The 16,930-nt window shown below is 35.8% G+C and overlaps 1 protein-coding gene across 5 annotated transcripts in view; it reads left to right on the top strand.

Moving 5' to 3' along the window:
- The first annotated feature begins 8,330 nt into the window (after positions 1 to 8,330).
- The window catches only part of LOC107718268 (cell surface glycoprotein MUC18-like), a 36,969-nt gene continuing 28,369 nt past the window's right edge, over positions 8,331 to 16,930 (top strand). For all 5 annotated transcript variants that reach the window (XM_016525266.1, XM_016525268.1, XM_016525267.1 and 2 more), the window contains exon 1: positions 8,331 to 8,494. In XM_016525266.1, the coding sequence (XP_016380752.1) occupies positions 8,437 to 8,494 (58 nt within the window). In that variant the 5' untranslated portion in view covers positions 8,331 to 8,436. The remainder of the gene's footprint in view (positions 8,495 to 16,930) is intronic.

Below are 16,930 nucleotides of genomic sequence, written 5' to 3'. Positions count from 1 at the left end.
ACACACACACACACACACACACACACACACACAGTGGGTATAGAAAAGATGATTCTGTTTTATTTTTTTTTCTTTCTGACATGTTGGTGTTACATCTTCCACTTTACTGTGGCACTTTAAGGGACATTACTGGACCCTTACTTGATCCCCTGCAGTTTGCTTACCGAGCAAACAGGTCCGTGGATGATGCAGTCAATATGGGACTGCACTTCATCCTGCAACATCTGGACAAAACAGGGACTTATGTGAGGATCCTGTTTGTGGACTTTAGCTCCGCTTTCAACACCATCATCCCAACACTCCTCCAGACCAAACTAACCCAGCTCTCTGTCCCTAGCTCTATCTGTCAGTGGATCACCAGCTTTCTGACAGATAGGCCACAGCTAGTGAGACTGGAGAAATTCATGTCAAACAGCCGCTCCACCAATACTGGTGCCCCTCAGGGATGTGTTCCCTTCCCACTGCTCTTCTCCCTGTACACCAACGACTGCACCTCTAAAGACCCCTCTGTCAAGCTCCTGAAGTTCGCTGACGACACTACAGTAATCGGTCTCATCCAGGACGGCGACGAGTCTGCTTACAGACAAGAGGTTGGGCAGCTGGCTGTCTGGTGCAGTCTTAACAACTTGGAGCTGAACACCCTCAAAACTGTGGAGATGATCGTGGACTTCAGGAGGAACCCCACTGCACTCCCCCCACTTACCATCATGGACAGCACTGTGGCTGCAGTACTTCAATAACTGTCTGGTTTGGTTCATCTACAAAATCAGATATCAGAAGACTACAGAGAACGGTTCGGACTGCTGAAAGGATTATTGGTGCTCCCCTGCCCACCCTTCAAGAACTGTATACATCCAGAGTGAGGAAAAGTGCTCAGAAAATCACATCCAAGTTATCCCCTTTTTGAACTTAGCCTCCCCAACTGCTCCCCGGGCGCCGCAGCAAAAAAATGGCTGCCCACTGCTCCGGGTGTGTGTCCACGGTGTGTGTGTGTGTGTTCACTGCTGTGTGTGTGCACTTTGGATGGGTTAAATGCAGAGCACTAATTCCGAGTATGGGTCACCATACTTGGCCACGTCACTTTCACATGTCACGTCACTTTATTATTATAAATGTTCCCCACATTATGAAATAAAAATGTGCAATAACCGTATATATATTTGTTACCACCGCCATCCTAGTGCATCCCTGCATCTCATTCTATTCTATTCCATTCTATTATCTTTAGCACAACTGTACATACAATTTATTTATTTTTTAATTTATTTTTCAATTTTTGTATATTTATATTTACATACTGTATGTGTATTTTTTATTCTCATCTTATTTTTTATTGTCTGTGTGTTGTTGTCTCTGTGTACTGGAAGCTTATGTCACTAAAACAAATTCCTTGTATGCGCAAGCATACTTGGCAATAAAGCTCTTTCTGATTCTGATTCTGATTCTGATTCAGCAAGCTAGTTTTTCCAAACTGTGTGTTGTTGTCTCTGTGTACTGGAAGCTTATGTCACTAAAACAAATTCCTTGTATGCGCAAGCATACTTGGCAATAAAGCTCTTTCTGATTCTGATTCTGATTCTGATTCAGCAAGCTAGTTTTTCACAACTGCTTACCAGCCATCAGAATGTGCTACCAGCTTCAAAAAGAAAACAAAGTCAAATTTGTAACTGAGGTGGGGAATTCATGACAACAGAATGTCAGAAGTCCAGTTTAATGCCTCATCTGCAGGATGCTCATTTTCACAGTCTAAAGTCCACGCCCGTCATTACACTAAGAGTTTTGCACCCATTCAAGCCGGGGAATGATCACCCCCTGCTGGCTGGATTAAAACTAGCTGCAGCATCAAGCGACATTTTCACAAATGGTCTCCCACCAGTGTACTGACCAGGCTCTGGCCAGCTTAGTTTTAGCGAGTAAGTAGAATATCTAAAATGGACTATCAAAATAAAGTATTGCCTTTCAACAGATGATTTTGTTGTTTTTCATGTATGTGATTTTTGATTAATTTGATTGAATCCAGTTATGGTCAAGTGACCCAGAACATAATGATTGTCCCCATATTCTGAATCAAATAAAGGGGTTAATTTGCAGCTGGTGCTGTGCTGACACAGGAAGTTTATCAAAAGCAATATGAGGAGAACTATTAATAGTCAGTCAGAGACAGACTGTTGGTGCAGTAATCCAGAAGCTTCTATGGGAAAACACAAACTCTCAACAGAAGAAACCACTGGTGTGCTGTCTAGTCACAACCTAGGCTACGACCTCACATACTACAGCAACCCTCGAGCTCCAACCAAGTTCAACACTTGAGCGAGCTTAAAAAGAAGGATAGGAAGGCAGAATGAAAGAGGTAGAGAAAATATTGATATATTCATTTGGACAATCCCTTGGGCTTATAGTCTTGGTCTGTGAAAATTTGCCTTCCCATCTATATAATTTTTACCAGGCCGTGATCTTTCTGTATCAGATTCATCGCCCCAAACAATGGAAATTCTGCATAGTTGTGCTATAAAGATTATGAGATATACATATTCAAGCCGCAAAAGCTAACATTTTTTCCAGGCCACCATGTTCTCCTACCAAAGAGAGAGAGAATATATATTATATATATAATTAAATATATATATATATTAATAGATAAATAAATTTTTTTTAAAAGTATAAATCATTGAAAAAATATAAAACATATGTATGTATTCCCAAAAGACCAGGTCAAACATTTTTACATCCAACTTGTTATTTATATCTTCCCATCACCACAGAAACATCCTTATGCCATGATCAAGACCATAGATGTCAGTGTCTCCTTGAAACAAACCCTGTTTTTGTGAAGACTCTTTTTGTGCACATATAGGACTCTAAATGTCTTCTGCTCCCTGCCCTTGAGCCCCTTCACTCCTCAGACGTTCACAGCCACCACCCTTGTGTTTAACAGACAATAGCCCCTCTCATACAAGCAGACAACTCCAAAAAACATTCCCCAGGGTCCAGAATGGAAAGAATGACTTCTGTCGTTGAAGGAATAGCATGGTTCTTTCCACTACTTCAAGAAAGCAAGACAATGATATGTGGGCTTTACAGATATTAATCATTATGGTGGGTTATCATCAGTAAATTCACAACTGATTGTCTATTGTAAGTTACAGCTCAAGGTAACATATCAGTTGTTATGTATTGTGGTTTTTGCTGATAAAAAAGGACTAACAGGCCGAACAAGACTTGAACTCTTCATTCAGTGTTGCTTTTTCTCCTAGACATGTGAATGGTGCTAATTGCAGAGCAACATGTTGTGTTAGGCAGAACTTGACTAACATGATCCACCTTTAATGTGCTGAAAAGAGAGACATGTATACCCCATATGCTTGTCTAAATTTTGTATTTTTCTTGTCTTTAAACATGTTCATATGGCATTTTACAACAAAATTTATTGGTAGTACTTTAAAAATTCTTTAATTTTGTGAATACCACAATTATAGGTATTTCTTTCTGTGCATGTTAAACCCAATTGATGTTATGTTTATAAAATGGGAGCATGTGACACTCCAAACCCAGAATGGCACTTCAGTCACACTCACCCTCAGGCCATCCAAAATGTAGATGAGTTTGTTTCTTCATCCAAACAGATATGGAGAATTGTAGCATTACATCGTAGTGAATGGGTGCTGTCAGAATGAGAGTCCAAACAGCTGATAAAAACATAACAGTAATCCAAAACACAACTCCAGTCAATCAATTACCTTCCTGTGAAGCGAAAAGCTGTGCGTTTCTAAGAAATGAATACATCATCAAGTCGTTTTAAGTCCATCCTTAATGCTTCCTCCTATTTAACTCTATTTAAACTGTAACTTCTTTTTGTGAACTGTTATTTGAAAAACGTGTTTGTGCTTTCTTGAAATAATGCCTTTGGTTTGATATTGTTTTAATACATTTTCATTCATAATTTTTTAAGTAAGCATTTTCTATTCTATTCTATTCTATTCTATCTTATACTATGGAATAAAGAATGCATTACAGGAATAACATTTAAACCAAACTAATTTGTAAAACTCTCAACAGATCACAAAGTGATGTAAAATGTGACCAACTGAATTGGCATCTCTTGTTTTTAGTCAGCAGAGCAACGCCACACTCGCCTCCAGGTGTGCAAACAATACCTGAGGTCTCCAGAGCATAGCTGTCAACATCAGACTCACAAACTACAGCCAGCCACCTATTACTTTGACGAAATACTGCCTTCACTTTATACTGAGGTCTGAAACTAAAAATGAGCATCTCAAAAAGGATTTGACTTGGTGGGTCATGTGAGGGAGTAAACCATGTCAAATTTATTCTTGACTTTAATCCCACAGGAAATCTTCAGCCTATTTTCAAATACATATTCCTTGTAATTAGTTCTCAGCAGTAGATCATTGGATGGATGATCAGATTACAGGCTCTCCGAATCTGTTTATCATCCACTAATGGTAGACAGTTCAAATAAAGTCAATTAAGAAACTATTTAAAAAGCCAACTAAAAGCCTCATTATCAAGAACAATAGCATTTATAATGACCGTTGATAAATATAGAAGGCACTGATTAAGACTTCCGGCTCCGTCTCCTGAATAAACATCAGGTCAAGCTATTGCTCATGCGCTTAGATTGCATGTCAGAAAATATACGTCATATACTTCAGGAGACATACAAAACCCCATATCTCTCAGCCAAACAGCAGTAACTAAATCTATTATCAAGAGAAAACAGTCAATATTGTGTATACTGTACACTGATGCTATAGCATCAGTGTACAGTATACACAATATTGACTTCTATAGAAGTTTTTGAACCCCTACACTTTGTACTCTAGATTTATGCTACAAGCTTTTGTAGAATTGTACAGTAAGAAAGTTATTTCCCTTAACCAGGAAATTAACGTTCTTAGAATTGACAAGACAGTTGACCCTGAGAGGTCAAGTAAATATCTACAGCGGATCTAAAATATTCATAATTAATTATAACTAGTTATGATTAATTATTCATATTTCCCATGAGCTGATTCGTTACAATTACTACATACATTTTACCTGCATAGTGATCAGGTCTTCATTAACTAAATAAAGAGAACCCAGTTAAATTATCATTTTATTATTTCACTGATTTATCAAACAAAATGATCCAGAAGTAAATATCGTTGTTGGGGAAAATATATGGATACATCTGGGGTAATCAGTTCATCTACAGAAGTAAATGGAGTCGGCCCTTATGAAAAAATATAGCCTAACACTTTTTTTCAATCAAAATTCGGAATATTCTATGAGGCCACATAGAAAAAGGGAAAGATCTAAGGATCTACAGGCCTCTCTTGCAAGGTTTTAATTTTATTTAATGTGTTAGGGACAGATACAATAAACATAGATGAAAATCAACAGTCATCCCATGCATGTACCATAGTGCTTGTAGCCGAAGCTAAGTTGCAACACTTGTCCCTAGGAGGGCTTTTATAAATTACAATTACAATAAACAAGTAGTACACAAATTTATAATATAAATACACTAAACATGACTACAGGTTTGTTGATGTATCAACCAAGATTTCGTGGCTTTCTTAAAATTATTATAATTTACAGTAGATTTTAAATAGTCAGGCAATGAATTCCAAAATTTTACACCTTTCACTGAGAGAACAGTCTGAGCAAATGATGTTTTACAATGTATAACTTTACAGTTTCCACTAGAAGCCGCTCTATTGGATCTACTGCTTCCCTGCAATCTCTCGAAAAATGTACATAAGGGCATAGGAGCAAGACCATTTAAACATTTAAACACAAACTTTACATAATGAAAAAAGACAAAGTGAGCAAAGCTCAAAATCTTGTATTTACTTAGGATCTGACAATGATGGTATCTTATTTGCTTTCTATCTAAAATGTTCAAAGCTCTATTGTAAAGACATTTAACCTGATTAATTATGGATTGATTTGTCTGAGACCAAATAGCTAATCCATATACCATGTGTGACAATATCATCGAATTTAAAAACAAAAAAGCATGATCATATGTTAAACAATTTCTTATTATTCTAAAGCTAGTAAGATTTGCTTTAATTGTTTGTGTTTTAATTGAATCCACCATCAGATTAACTGAAAAAAATGACAGAATAGCATGGAGGAAGCCAATGCTCTCCAAGAAAAACATGGCTCCTATTATAAAGATGATTTGGATGAGCCAGAAAAGTTGGAAGTATATTTTGTGGGACCAATTAATTAATAAATAGAACCTTTTGGCTTAAATGAGAATTTCTGGGGGGTTGTTATTATTGGCGATATAAGCCAATAATTTTATGTTATGACCAATATGTGCTAAATATTCATATACAATCAAATATATGAATAAGAATATTAAAATATTGATATCATTATTATATACATTTGTTTTAAATAATAAAAAAATAAAACTAAAATGACTCAAATGCTACAAGTAAATTCATAACATCATAACATTATACTATACAGTACAAAAAAGTATATTCATTTTACAATTTGCTAAAGATTCCTTGCAGTGTTATTAAATTATTTATGTTTTTGAAAATTAACTTAAAGTAAGGGTCAGGTCATCTAAATATAAAAATGTATATAAAATATCCAATCAAGCAATATCCAATATCGGCCAATGTATATAGATGAAAAAAAAAACTCCAATATTAGGTATCAGTATTGTTCACTTTAAATAAGAAGCTACAGGAGAAAGTCAAGGTTGTCAGTCCCTGAACTGACGCACAGCAGAAAGTCCAGCAGCAATAGAACAACCCAACCTTTTACTGTTTTGAAATAGCAAACTCAAAGACTCGACCTTACCCCAACAGAACAGTTTATGCAGGGAAGTCTGACAGCATCTCTGAATTGAAGCAGTGTTTGAAAATGAATGGGGCAAATTCTTTCAGGCAGATGTTTATGAAATGTATGCAGAAATTTCTTCAGGGTTCACAAACATCATGCGTACGTAGTTTCCAGCAAAACACCTGCATAATTCTGATATGAAAATGATATGTTCGCTTTAAAAATGTTCTTAAGTTTTATAGTTAAATACCTTGTTTGATGTGCATTGGGTGCTTGCAGACCGTGTGGAGTACAGGGCTCAGCCCACTAGGTCCCGCCCATTCGTCTATCCGCACTTCACGCGCGCTCAGTGCAAACGTCTGCACTCTCTGATCTGATGATCTACAGGAGATTTCAGCTTTCCATCGCACTCACTCTCCTCGCATCAAATCTCGGATCAGGGAGACATGACCCTCCGTTATATCGCGCTCTTGATCGCGGGACTGAGCGTCCTCACGTGCAAAAGTAAGTCAAAGTTTCAATTGAGCCTGACAGTATCAGGTAAGTCGACGGGAAAGTTTATTCCAGGAATAGTGTGATGTAAGCTGTTTCGTTCATTCTTGTGCAAAAATGTGGGAGATGCTTTCCTCATTCATGAGAAATTAATGAGAACGTTGTACATGCATGTAATGCATTTCCATTGTGAAGGCTCAGTCCGAGCAGCTTTGCAATGTGGTCTTTGAAGGTCAGCTGGTCATCAAAGATTTAAATGTAAAAGTTTTTACTGTCATTTTTGATCAATTTAACAATATATATTTCCATTTTTGATCAATTTAACACATCCTTGCTGATTAAAAGTATTAATTTCTTTTGACAAAAAAGTTTTTTTGTCAAGTGGTGTAAATCATATATTATCATATATTTAATCATATACGTATATATTTAATGTATTAAATATAATATAATAATAATCTTCAAGAATCGGCTAAAAACACATCTCCCATCTTTTTTCGATCCTCTAACTCTAGCACTCTCTATTCTAATAAAAAAAAAACTCCAATATTAGGTATCAGTATTGTTCACTTTAAATAAGAAGCTACAGGAGAAAGTCAAGGTTGTCAGTCCCTGAACTGACGCACAGCAGAAAGTCCAGCAGCAATAGAACAACCCAACCTTTTACTGTTTTGAAATAGCAAACTCAAAGACTCGACCTTACCCCAACAGAACAGTTTATGCAGGGAAGCCTGACAGCATCTCTGAATTGAAGCAGTGTTTGAAAATGAATGGGGCAAATTCTTTCAGGCAGATGTTTATGAAATGTATGCAGAAATTTCTTCAGGGTTCACAAACATCATGCGTACGTAGTTTCCAGCAAAACACCTGCATAATTCTGATATGAAAATGATATGTTCGCTTTAAAAATGTTCTTAAGTTTTATAGTTAAATACCTTGTTTGATGTGCATTGGGTGCTTGCAGACCGTGTGGAGTACAGGGCTCAGCCCACTAGGTCCCGCCCATTCGTCTATCCGCACTTCACGCGCGCTCAGTGCAAACGTCTGCACTCTCTGATCTGATGATCTACAGGAGATTTCAGCTTTCCATCGCACTCACTCTCCTCGCATCAAATCTCGGATCAGGGAGACATGACCCTCCGTTATATCGCGCTCTTGATCGCGGGACTGAGCGTCCTCACGTGCAAAAGTAAGTCAAAGTTTCAATTGAGCCTGACAGTATCAGGTAAGTCGACGGGAAAGTTTATTCCAGGAATAGTGTGATGTAAGCTGTTTCGTTCATTCTTGTGCAAAAATGTGGGAGATGCTTTCCTCATTCATGAGAAATTAATGAGAACGTTGTACATGCATGTAATGCATTTCCATTGTGAAGGCTCAGTCCGAGCAGCTTTGCAATGTGGTCTTTGAAGGTCAGCTGGTCATCAAAGATTTAAATGTAAAAGTTTTTACTGTCATTTTTGATCAATTTAACAATATATATTTCCATTTTTGTTATTTCCATTTTTGATCAATTTAACACATCCTTGCTGATTAAAAGTATTAATTTCTTTTGACAAAAAAGTTTTTTTGTCAAGTGGTGTAAATCATATATTATCATATATTTAATCATATACGTATATATTTAATGTATTAAATATAATATAATAATAATCTTCAAGAATCGGCTAAAAACACATCTCCCATCTTTTTTCGATCCTCTAACTCTAGCACTCTCTATTCTAATTCTATTCTTAAAAAAACGTGTCCCTTTTAGACTTACACTCTGTTCATTTACTGCTTGCTTTCTTTTAAAAAACACTAGCTTTTCTAATCTTTTTGTATTCTATCTATTTGTTTCTTTTGTTGATTTTGATTGCTTCCACTGTCCTCATTTGTAAGTCGCTTTGGATAAAAGCGTCTGCTAAATGACTAAATGTAAATGTAAATGAACACAGTTAAGGCTGCATGTGGGGTGATACAAGCTCAACTATTCAAATACTTAGTATGATTGTAATTAATTCTAATGATTTTTAAAGCAAATTCACTTATACTTCAGATCATAAAAAAGGTTATACGATAATTCAGTGATTATTACGGTATATTTCTTATGAATGTTAAGTTTGTAAACAAATCGCAAGAAAGTATTCAACTACATTTTAACGTAAAAGCCAACACCCCACATGCAGAATAACATAAACAGAAAGCGAAAAGAATTGGGCTTTCAGATAGCTGATTTAAACATTTCTAAGTAATTTTCTTCAACAGTAATTATAGCTATTAAAAGTTAAATTAACTTGAATTTAATGATATTTAAATGTATTATTATTAATTATTATTATTATTATTTGTGACCCTGGAGCACAAAACCAGTCTTAAGTCGCTGGGGTATATTTGTAGCAATAGCCAAAAATACATTGTATGGGTCAAAATGATTGATTTTAATTTTATGCAAAAATCATTAGGATATTAAGTAAAGATCATGTTCCTTGAAGATATTTTGTAAATTTCCTACTGTAAATATATCAAAACTTAATTTTTGATTAGTAATATGCATTGCTAAGAACTTCATTTGGACAACTTTAAAGGCAATTTTCTCAATATTTAGATTTTTTTGCACCCTCAGATTCCAGATTTGTGGTCCAGGGTCACATTTACTTTCAATTTCAATTCAAAAGAACTATTTTCAATTTTGATTTTTTAACATTGTAGCTAACACTTTCGTAATTCTGTAATTTTCAAAAATATACTTTAATTTAGTAGACAAAGACACAAACAGTGTTATAAACACTGTAAAAACATTTTTTGAATTGTAAATAAAACAAAGATTATTTGAGTACGTTTTACAAAATTTAGTGAAAATTGTTTCAACACCATGTTTTTCAGTGTGGGTAAAACAACATTATTGTAGCATTATGTGTAAGCGAAGCAGCCTGCTGTGTGCTTAATGTTCATTGTCAGGAGATGTTCATAACTGGAGGAGCTTCAGTCAGAACAGTGAAGGGAGTTGTGTTGAGGACACAGTAGCAGGTTTATCTTTCTCTTCACAGACCACGGGACCGTGGTTAGATAACGTTAGTGTTTTTAAGACTGTTTACCACGAGATTATCTCATTTTTAAAGAAGCACTGGATTATAACTTGCAGATGTGTTTTGTAATCATTTTGAATATATGATGTAGTGGCCTACTACTTTAGCACATTATTAGACACGAGGATCGACAAGGAAGGATCTGCTTCCCCACCAATGGCATTTTCTTTGTTCAGAAGCATCTGTTATCTGACGTGTGAGTTCATAGTCAGACATTGTTTCCATTCACTCTTTAATCTCCACATCTGTGCTGAACTTCCTCACTGTTTCTTCATATTTCCTTATTCTTTTGCGTAATTATCCCCTCTTCTGTTGACCAACATTCATGCCTTTCCTCATTGTACTGACCTCCTGTTTCAGCCCCCTGCTTTCCTCCTTCTCTTTTCTTGAACACCTTTGGAGTTCTGACTCGATCTGTTGTAGCTCAGTACATCCTTCTTTCTTTCTGAGAATATGAGTCACAAACTGCTCTGATCATTTCTGACTGTGCTTTATTTGACCGCGTACAGAAGTTAGGGTTTTAGTGTCTTTCTGAGTATATATCAAAAACCTTTGCTTTTTTTTTAAAGAATTTATATTTGAATATTTTATATTATATAAATTAATTCATTAATTGCTTTATACAGTATAGAAAAAAATGGGAGAAAATATACTCTGGAGTGCACTAAAACACTTCTTTCAGTTCAGGACTTTCATAACTGCTTACATTACCTGCTTTTCCAAAAGAAACAAGGGCCAATATAGATCAGAAGTCTAACATAAATGGATTTGGTCTGTTTTGGTGAATCTTATCTGTGTAATATTATCCAGAACTGTTCCTAGTAATTCTAAATGCACAGCAAATTTGATTAAAGAATTAGGTAATCAAAGCCTGTTATGGATTGCTATTCATGATGTCTAGCCCATAGTTAGGACTGTTTTAGAGTTACTACTCCAAGTTGGCTGAATCCATCATTGAGCAGATTAAAAAGATAATGCATGAGATAAAATAGTATATATATTCAGAGATGTTTTTTAGGCAACAATTAATGCAGCCTTTGTGAGTGTTTTTTTTTTTTTAGCCAAATTGTTCTCCTTTCCCACGGTCACATTTCTAAAGAGATTAATGACTACTTTGTATGAACATGTTCTCTACTCGTATGTGGTTTATGTTTGCTAGTGTTGTGCAGCTGTCTTGTTTTACTGTGTCAGATTTTGTGGGTTTGAACATGGCCTGTGTGAAGAGCACGCTGTGAACAAAGCTTCTGTGAGTGGAGCCACTTTTATGTGCATGGTTTGAAGAACCTCTCTGAATCACTGAAAGACTTACAACACTTGGATCTCAACATTTTAGATCATTTTAAATAAAGAAAGTGCCTTTCTGGACACCATTTGAAATGGTGAAACAGAATCTACACTAAGAACACAAAAAAACATTTCTTATTTTAATCAATGTTGAAAACAGTTGTGCTGCTTAATTTTATTTAATTTTTTTGGAAAGCTGTGAAACAATTTTAAGGATTTTTTGATGAATAGAAAGTTCAAAAGATACTTGATTCTGATCTTGATTCTGGTCTTCACCTTCACCCATGGCAACCAGGCACGTGCACACATAGACATCAAAGGGGGCTTGAGCACCTGCCCTTTTTCTTCCTCGAGAGAAAGTGCCCTTTTTTTCATATATATATATATAATATATAAATTATATATATTATTTATATTTTATTTATTTATTTATATATATTATATATTATATATATAAGTGATGCCCTCCCTCCCTTTCCAGTTGTGTTTGTCTTGGTGTGGAGGTGAGTGGTGATAAACGAAAGGCTAAGCTACCTGTGCCTCAAATTTACAGCTAATTATCCAAAAGACAAAAGTCAATTATAGTTAATTTGTCTTGCTTACATCTATGACTCATGAGAGAGCTACCATGTAAGTTAGCTAAAGTTTAGCTAAGGCAGGAAGTCTAGTAGTTTAGACCAGTGCGCGTTCTTTCACTGCATGATTCAGTTTATTAAAATGCATTTAGTATGATCACAAAATGTAAGATATGGGGGCATTTATATAGATATGGGGGCATTTATATAATTTCATATAGTTAATCAGTATCACGCGAAGACTGACGTTTTTCCACCAAAAAGCAGCATGATTACAAATGTGGTATTGATTTCATACAGTTCAATAAACAAGAATTTAATATTAAGACACTTACGTTTTAGACACAATAGTGACTGTTTTTGCTGTATTTCACCAACAACTATAATTCCAATTTGCGTCTCTGAGCAACATGACGCTGTTTTGTTCCTGAATGAATCAACCGTTTAATTGATTTGGTTCAGTTGCAATGACTCACTTATTAACAGTGACTTGCTCTCACCTACTGGGAGTTTTAATTTCACATTTAATCTATCTTTTCGCACTCAGTAAAATATCATCTAATTATCGTTATCGATAAAATCCCAGAAAATATTGAGATATATTTTTTTCAATATTGCACACCCCTAATATATTTAATGTTTTGTTTAGGAAAAAATAAATAAATAAGAGAAGTGCCCTTTTTTCCACTTGAGCCCCTGCCCCACAAAATGTCTGTGCACGTCCCTGATGGCAACCCTGTATATTGTCCGTTTATCCGGGTAACTGAAACTGACATTACTTTCATCTCTCTTGTATCACTCTGTGGACTCGCATCTCTTCTTCATTCAACCCAACTGGTGCCATCTTGCGTCTCTCTTATTTAATGTTGAGAAAATTACTTCAGAGGACTTTAGCATTAATATTACTGTAATATTGGTGCAGTATTCTTCTTGTCAATTGTTTTGTGCATCTTAATGGACTACTTTTTATTACCAGAAGCTTTATGATAACATACAATTAAGATTATATAATCATTTAAGTTCCAATCGATGTTTCATGTCCCCATATTTATTAATTTTGGTGATTAGCCATGTAATTTACTCCACAATAGGTCATGATAACCTTGTCTGGGTTTAATAATATGTTGTGATAATGATTTACAACTTCAATATAATGTGTTTGTTCCAAACAGATTGTTCGGGGAAATCTTTAGAGCACAGTCTGTGAGTCTGAAAAGTAAACTGCGGCATTGGAATGACCACTTCAGATATGACCGCACCCTCTGTCTGAGCTTTTTGTGCTTGGATTCCTGGCTTAAAGTCACTTTCCCTTTTCTGAATGAGCATACAGTCAAACCTTGTGCAAGAACCAATCAGAAAGAATCATTCCAAGAGCCTGAAGCACATGTCATGAGTGATAATTACTGCATGCTTTGCATTCAGTGTGTGCTACAGTGATTCTGCAGTGTTTGTTGTTGATGAGAGGCATTCTGGGTCTGAGCCCTGGTTTATTTGAGTGATGGATAGCAGCTGACCATCCATTAGTGTTCAATCACTGTGCACGACTGAGAGTCATTTCCCCTTCATACTGCTCTCTGTCTCTGCTCAGACCTAGAGCATCTCCAGTGTGGCACTTTGCCACTCTGTTTCCAGGAATAATCCGAATGCTTATAATGCCTGGGATATGCATTGCTTTTTTGTTCAATCCATATCAATCCTCTAAATATCTGTCCTTATAACAGAAGAAGAAACCTGCTTCTGCGTATGATATTCTGTGTCTCTCAGTGTTGTATAAATATGTGTCTGTGCAATGCAGTATTGTTGAGATTAGGCTGACAGAATCCAGATCTCTGCTTGCGGAAAAAGCCCTGCACTCTTGTTAAACTATTGCTATAAACTGAAGTTAGGCATGTTTTGCGGAAAAGTCATTATTGCATTAACAAATTGCTTTCCCATTATTTTGCTATTATTATGTCTTGATGAGGATATGTCATTTATTAAATTATTTTTATGTTATTTTTATGTTACCATTTTCAGTGTTATTTTTATGTTTAAATATCTATACTAGATACTAGTAAACCATCCATAGGTTGAATTCACTCTATCTCTTTGTCCACCCAATGGCAGGCATAGTATTCTGGAAACCTGTTTAAAAATAGTATTTATTTTTGGTGACATTAGTGGCACAAAAATTAAAGGAATAGTTGACCCAAAAATTAAACTTTGCTGAAAATTTACTCACCCTCAGGCCATCCAAGATGAGTTTGTTTCTTCATTTTAACAGATTTGGAGAAATTTTGCATTACATCACTTGTTCACCAATGGATCCTCTGCAGTGAATGGGTGCCGTCAGAATGAGAGTACAAGCAGCTGATACAAAAACATCACAATAATCCAAAACACAATTCCAATCGATCGATTAACATCTTGTGAAGTGAAGAGCTGTGAGTCAGTTTCACTTCCACATGTTAAAGATAACATGTTAATGTCTTCCAGTATGGCATACACAGCATACATAATGTTTTAAAGGGTTAGTTCACCCAAAAATGAAAATTAGCCCATGAATTACTCACCCTCAAGGCATCCAAGGTGTATATAACTTTCTTCTTTCAGATGAATCCAATCGGAGTTATATTAAAAATTGTTTTTGATCTTCCAAGCTGTTTAATGGCAGTCAGCGGGTGTTGCAGTTCATCAGTCCAAAAGAAGTGAAATAAAGCGCATCCATCCATAATAAATAGTGCCTCACACGGCTGCAGGGGGTGAACAAAGGAGTCCTGTAGCGAATCGATGCGTTTTTGTAAGAAAACTAACCATATTTAAAATGAACTGCAACACCTGCTGACTGCCATTAAACAGCTTGGAAGATCAAAGACAATTTTTAATATAACTCCGATTGGATTCATCTGAAAGAAGGAAGTCATATACGTCTAGGATGGCTTGAGGGTGAGTAAATAATGGGCTAATTTTCATTTTTGGGTTAACTATCCCTTTAAGGGTCACTTGCTGTACTTCTGTCAAGAGCGTGTTTTATCTAAACACAGTAAGTGAGCAGACTTTATAAACTTTGCTATAGCTTTTCAGTCTTAAAGTTTTTGTAAAGGCATGGTGCTCATCACTTCGCAAAAGTCTTGACCATTAATGTAATACTTTCATTTCCCAGAAAGAGCATAAAACTGCTTCAGAGGGAGTGAGTGCATATGACTGAGTGAGAGAGAGAACAGATCAAGATAATTGTGACTTTAAACTCTTGATAGTAGATGGAATTGAACTCTGTAAGTGACCAGTGAGAGCAGAGTCTCCACAATTTCTTTTGCAGCTGGATTTCTTAATGTTTGATTCCTTGCAGCTTAGTCATTTCCAAAAAAATGTATGTATTTTTCGTATTCGTATTCCTCCAGTCGATATGGCACAATTTATAATATTTCAAGCATGGCAGAAGTTTTTAATTTTAAAATAAGGAGTATGTTTAAAACTAATGGTTATATTTAAACTGCACTGTAAGATTTAAAGCAAGTGTTAATGACATGGTGATCAAGGAAATCAGATATCGTTGGGGTTTTGGATATCATCATATGAGCTCTGTGTGGAGGATTTTCCAGAATTAAATATTATCATTAACTGTATTCTTATTAAATTGCCAGTTTGCTAAGAAAAAAAACTTTATTCAAGTTATATTCTGTAAAAAACAAATATTTATGCAGTTTATCTTTCAAATTCTTATCTTGTTTTAAGGATGTTTAGATCTCTTTACTCAAAAACAAGACAAAAATGATTAAGAGAAAGAAAAAAAAACTGATTAAGAGATTTGTTTGCAGTGCAGCTAAAGCTGTTTAATGTCACCAAACCTGACTTCAGATCTCTGTACACGTTCTCATACTGCTTTCTGTCTAATGCACATGGGTCCCAGCTAACAGCTGCCCTCACCTGGCATTCAAACAATCACAGAATGTGCTCAAGTTCAGGTTTCAGACAGCGAGTCCAGCCCACCCCCACAACACCAGCTCTCCTGCTGGGTTACAGCAATGAGCCATATGATTCACTCTGATTGCTCAAACACAGAGTCTTTCTGCGAGTGGCTGTGATATTACCTTTTATGACCAACTCATACTGTTTTGGTACAGTCAACTTTTGGGAATGTGGCTGATAATTACTATGAATGGTCACGCTCATTATACATAGCTCTGGATCACATAACCTGCAGAGGGTAGTCCTGTAATAGAGACTGTCGATCACTGTCTCCATCGATGAAACTCATAGATCATAGAACAGTTTTCATTATGGATTATTAGAAAATAGCTCTCATTAGTGGAGTTGTATTTTTCACATCTTCAGAGTAGCATTGTAATGTCCCGCTGTAATTGTCACCTTTTTTATTAGTTTTAGCCTATAACTAGTAGCCTATGAAGTAACTGTAATCAAAGAAACCAAAACTGTGAAGTTAGATATAGAAATTTTTTTTTTGACAAGTTGTAACTTTGTGGTAGTACTGAAATATTTTGTGGTGGAAGAGGAGGCTACTTGTGGGCTGGAAAATGAGCCCGCTGTGCAGTTTATGTGAAGGTAAACCTCTATTTGTTTGCATTTGAGATCTTTAGAACAGGCTGCAGTTTTAGCCCTGGATTTCAACATTAAGGTGCTGCATTTTAGGAACTAATTAATTACCAACAAATCTGTGAAGTTTTGCAAGGTTCATTTATCAACAGTAAAATTCTGTGAACA

Source organism: Sinocyclocheilus rhinocerous, unplaced genomic scaffold, assembly GCF_001515625.1.
Source record: "Sinocyclocheilus rhinocerous isolate Xijiao unplaced genomic scaffold, SAMN03320098_v1.1 scaffold1024, whole genome shotgun sequence".
In the NCBI taxonomy this organism is placed as follows: Eukaryota; Metazoa; Chordata; class Actinopteri; order Cypriniformes; family Cyprinidae; genus Sinocyclocheilus; species Sinocyclocheilus rhinocerous.
The sequence above is the reverse complement of the archived record's forward strand: the minus strand, read 5'-3'. Positions and strand labels throughout refer to the sequence as shown.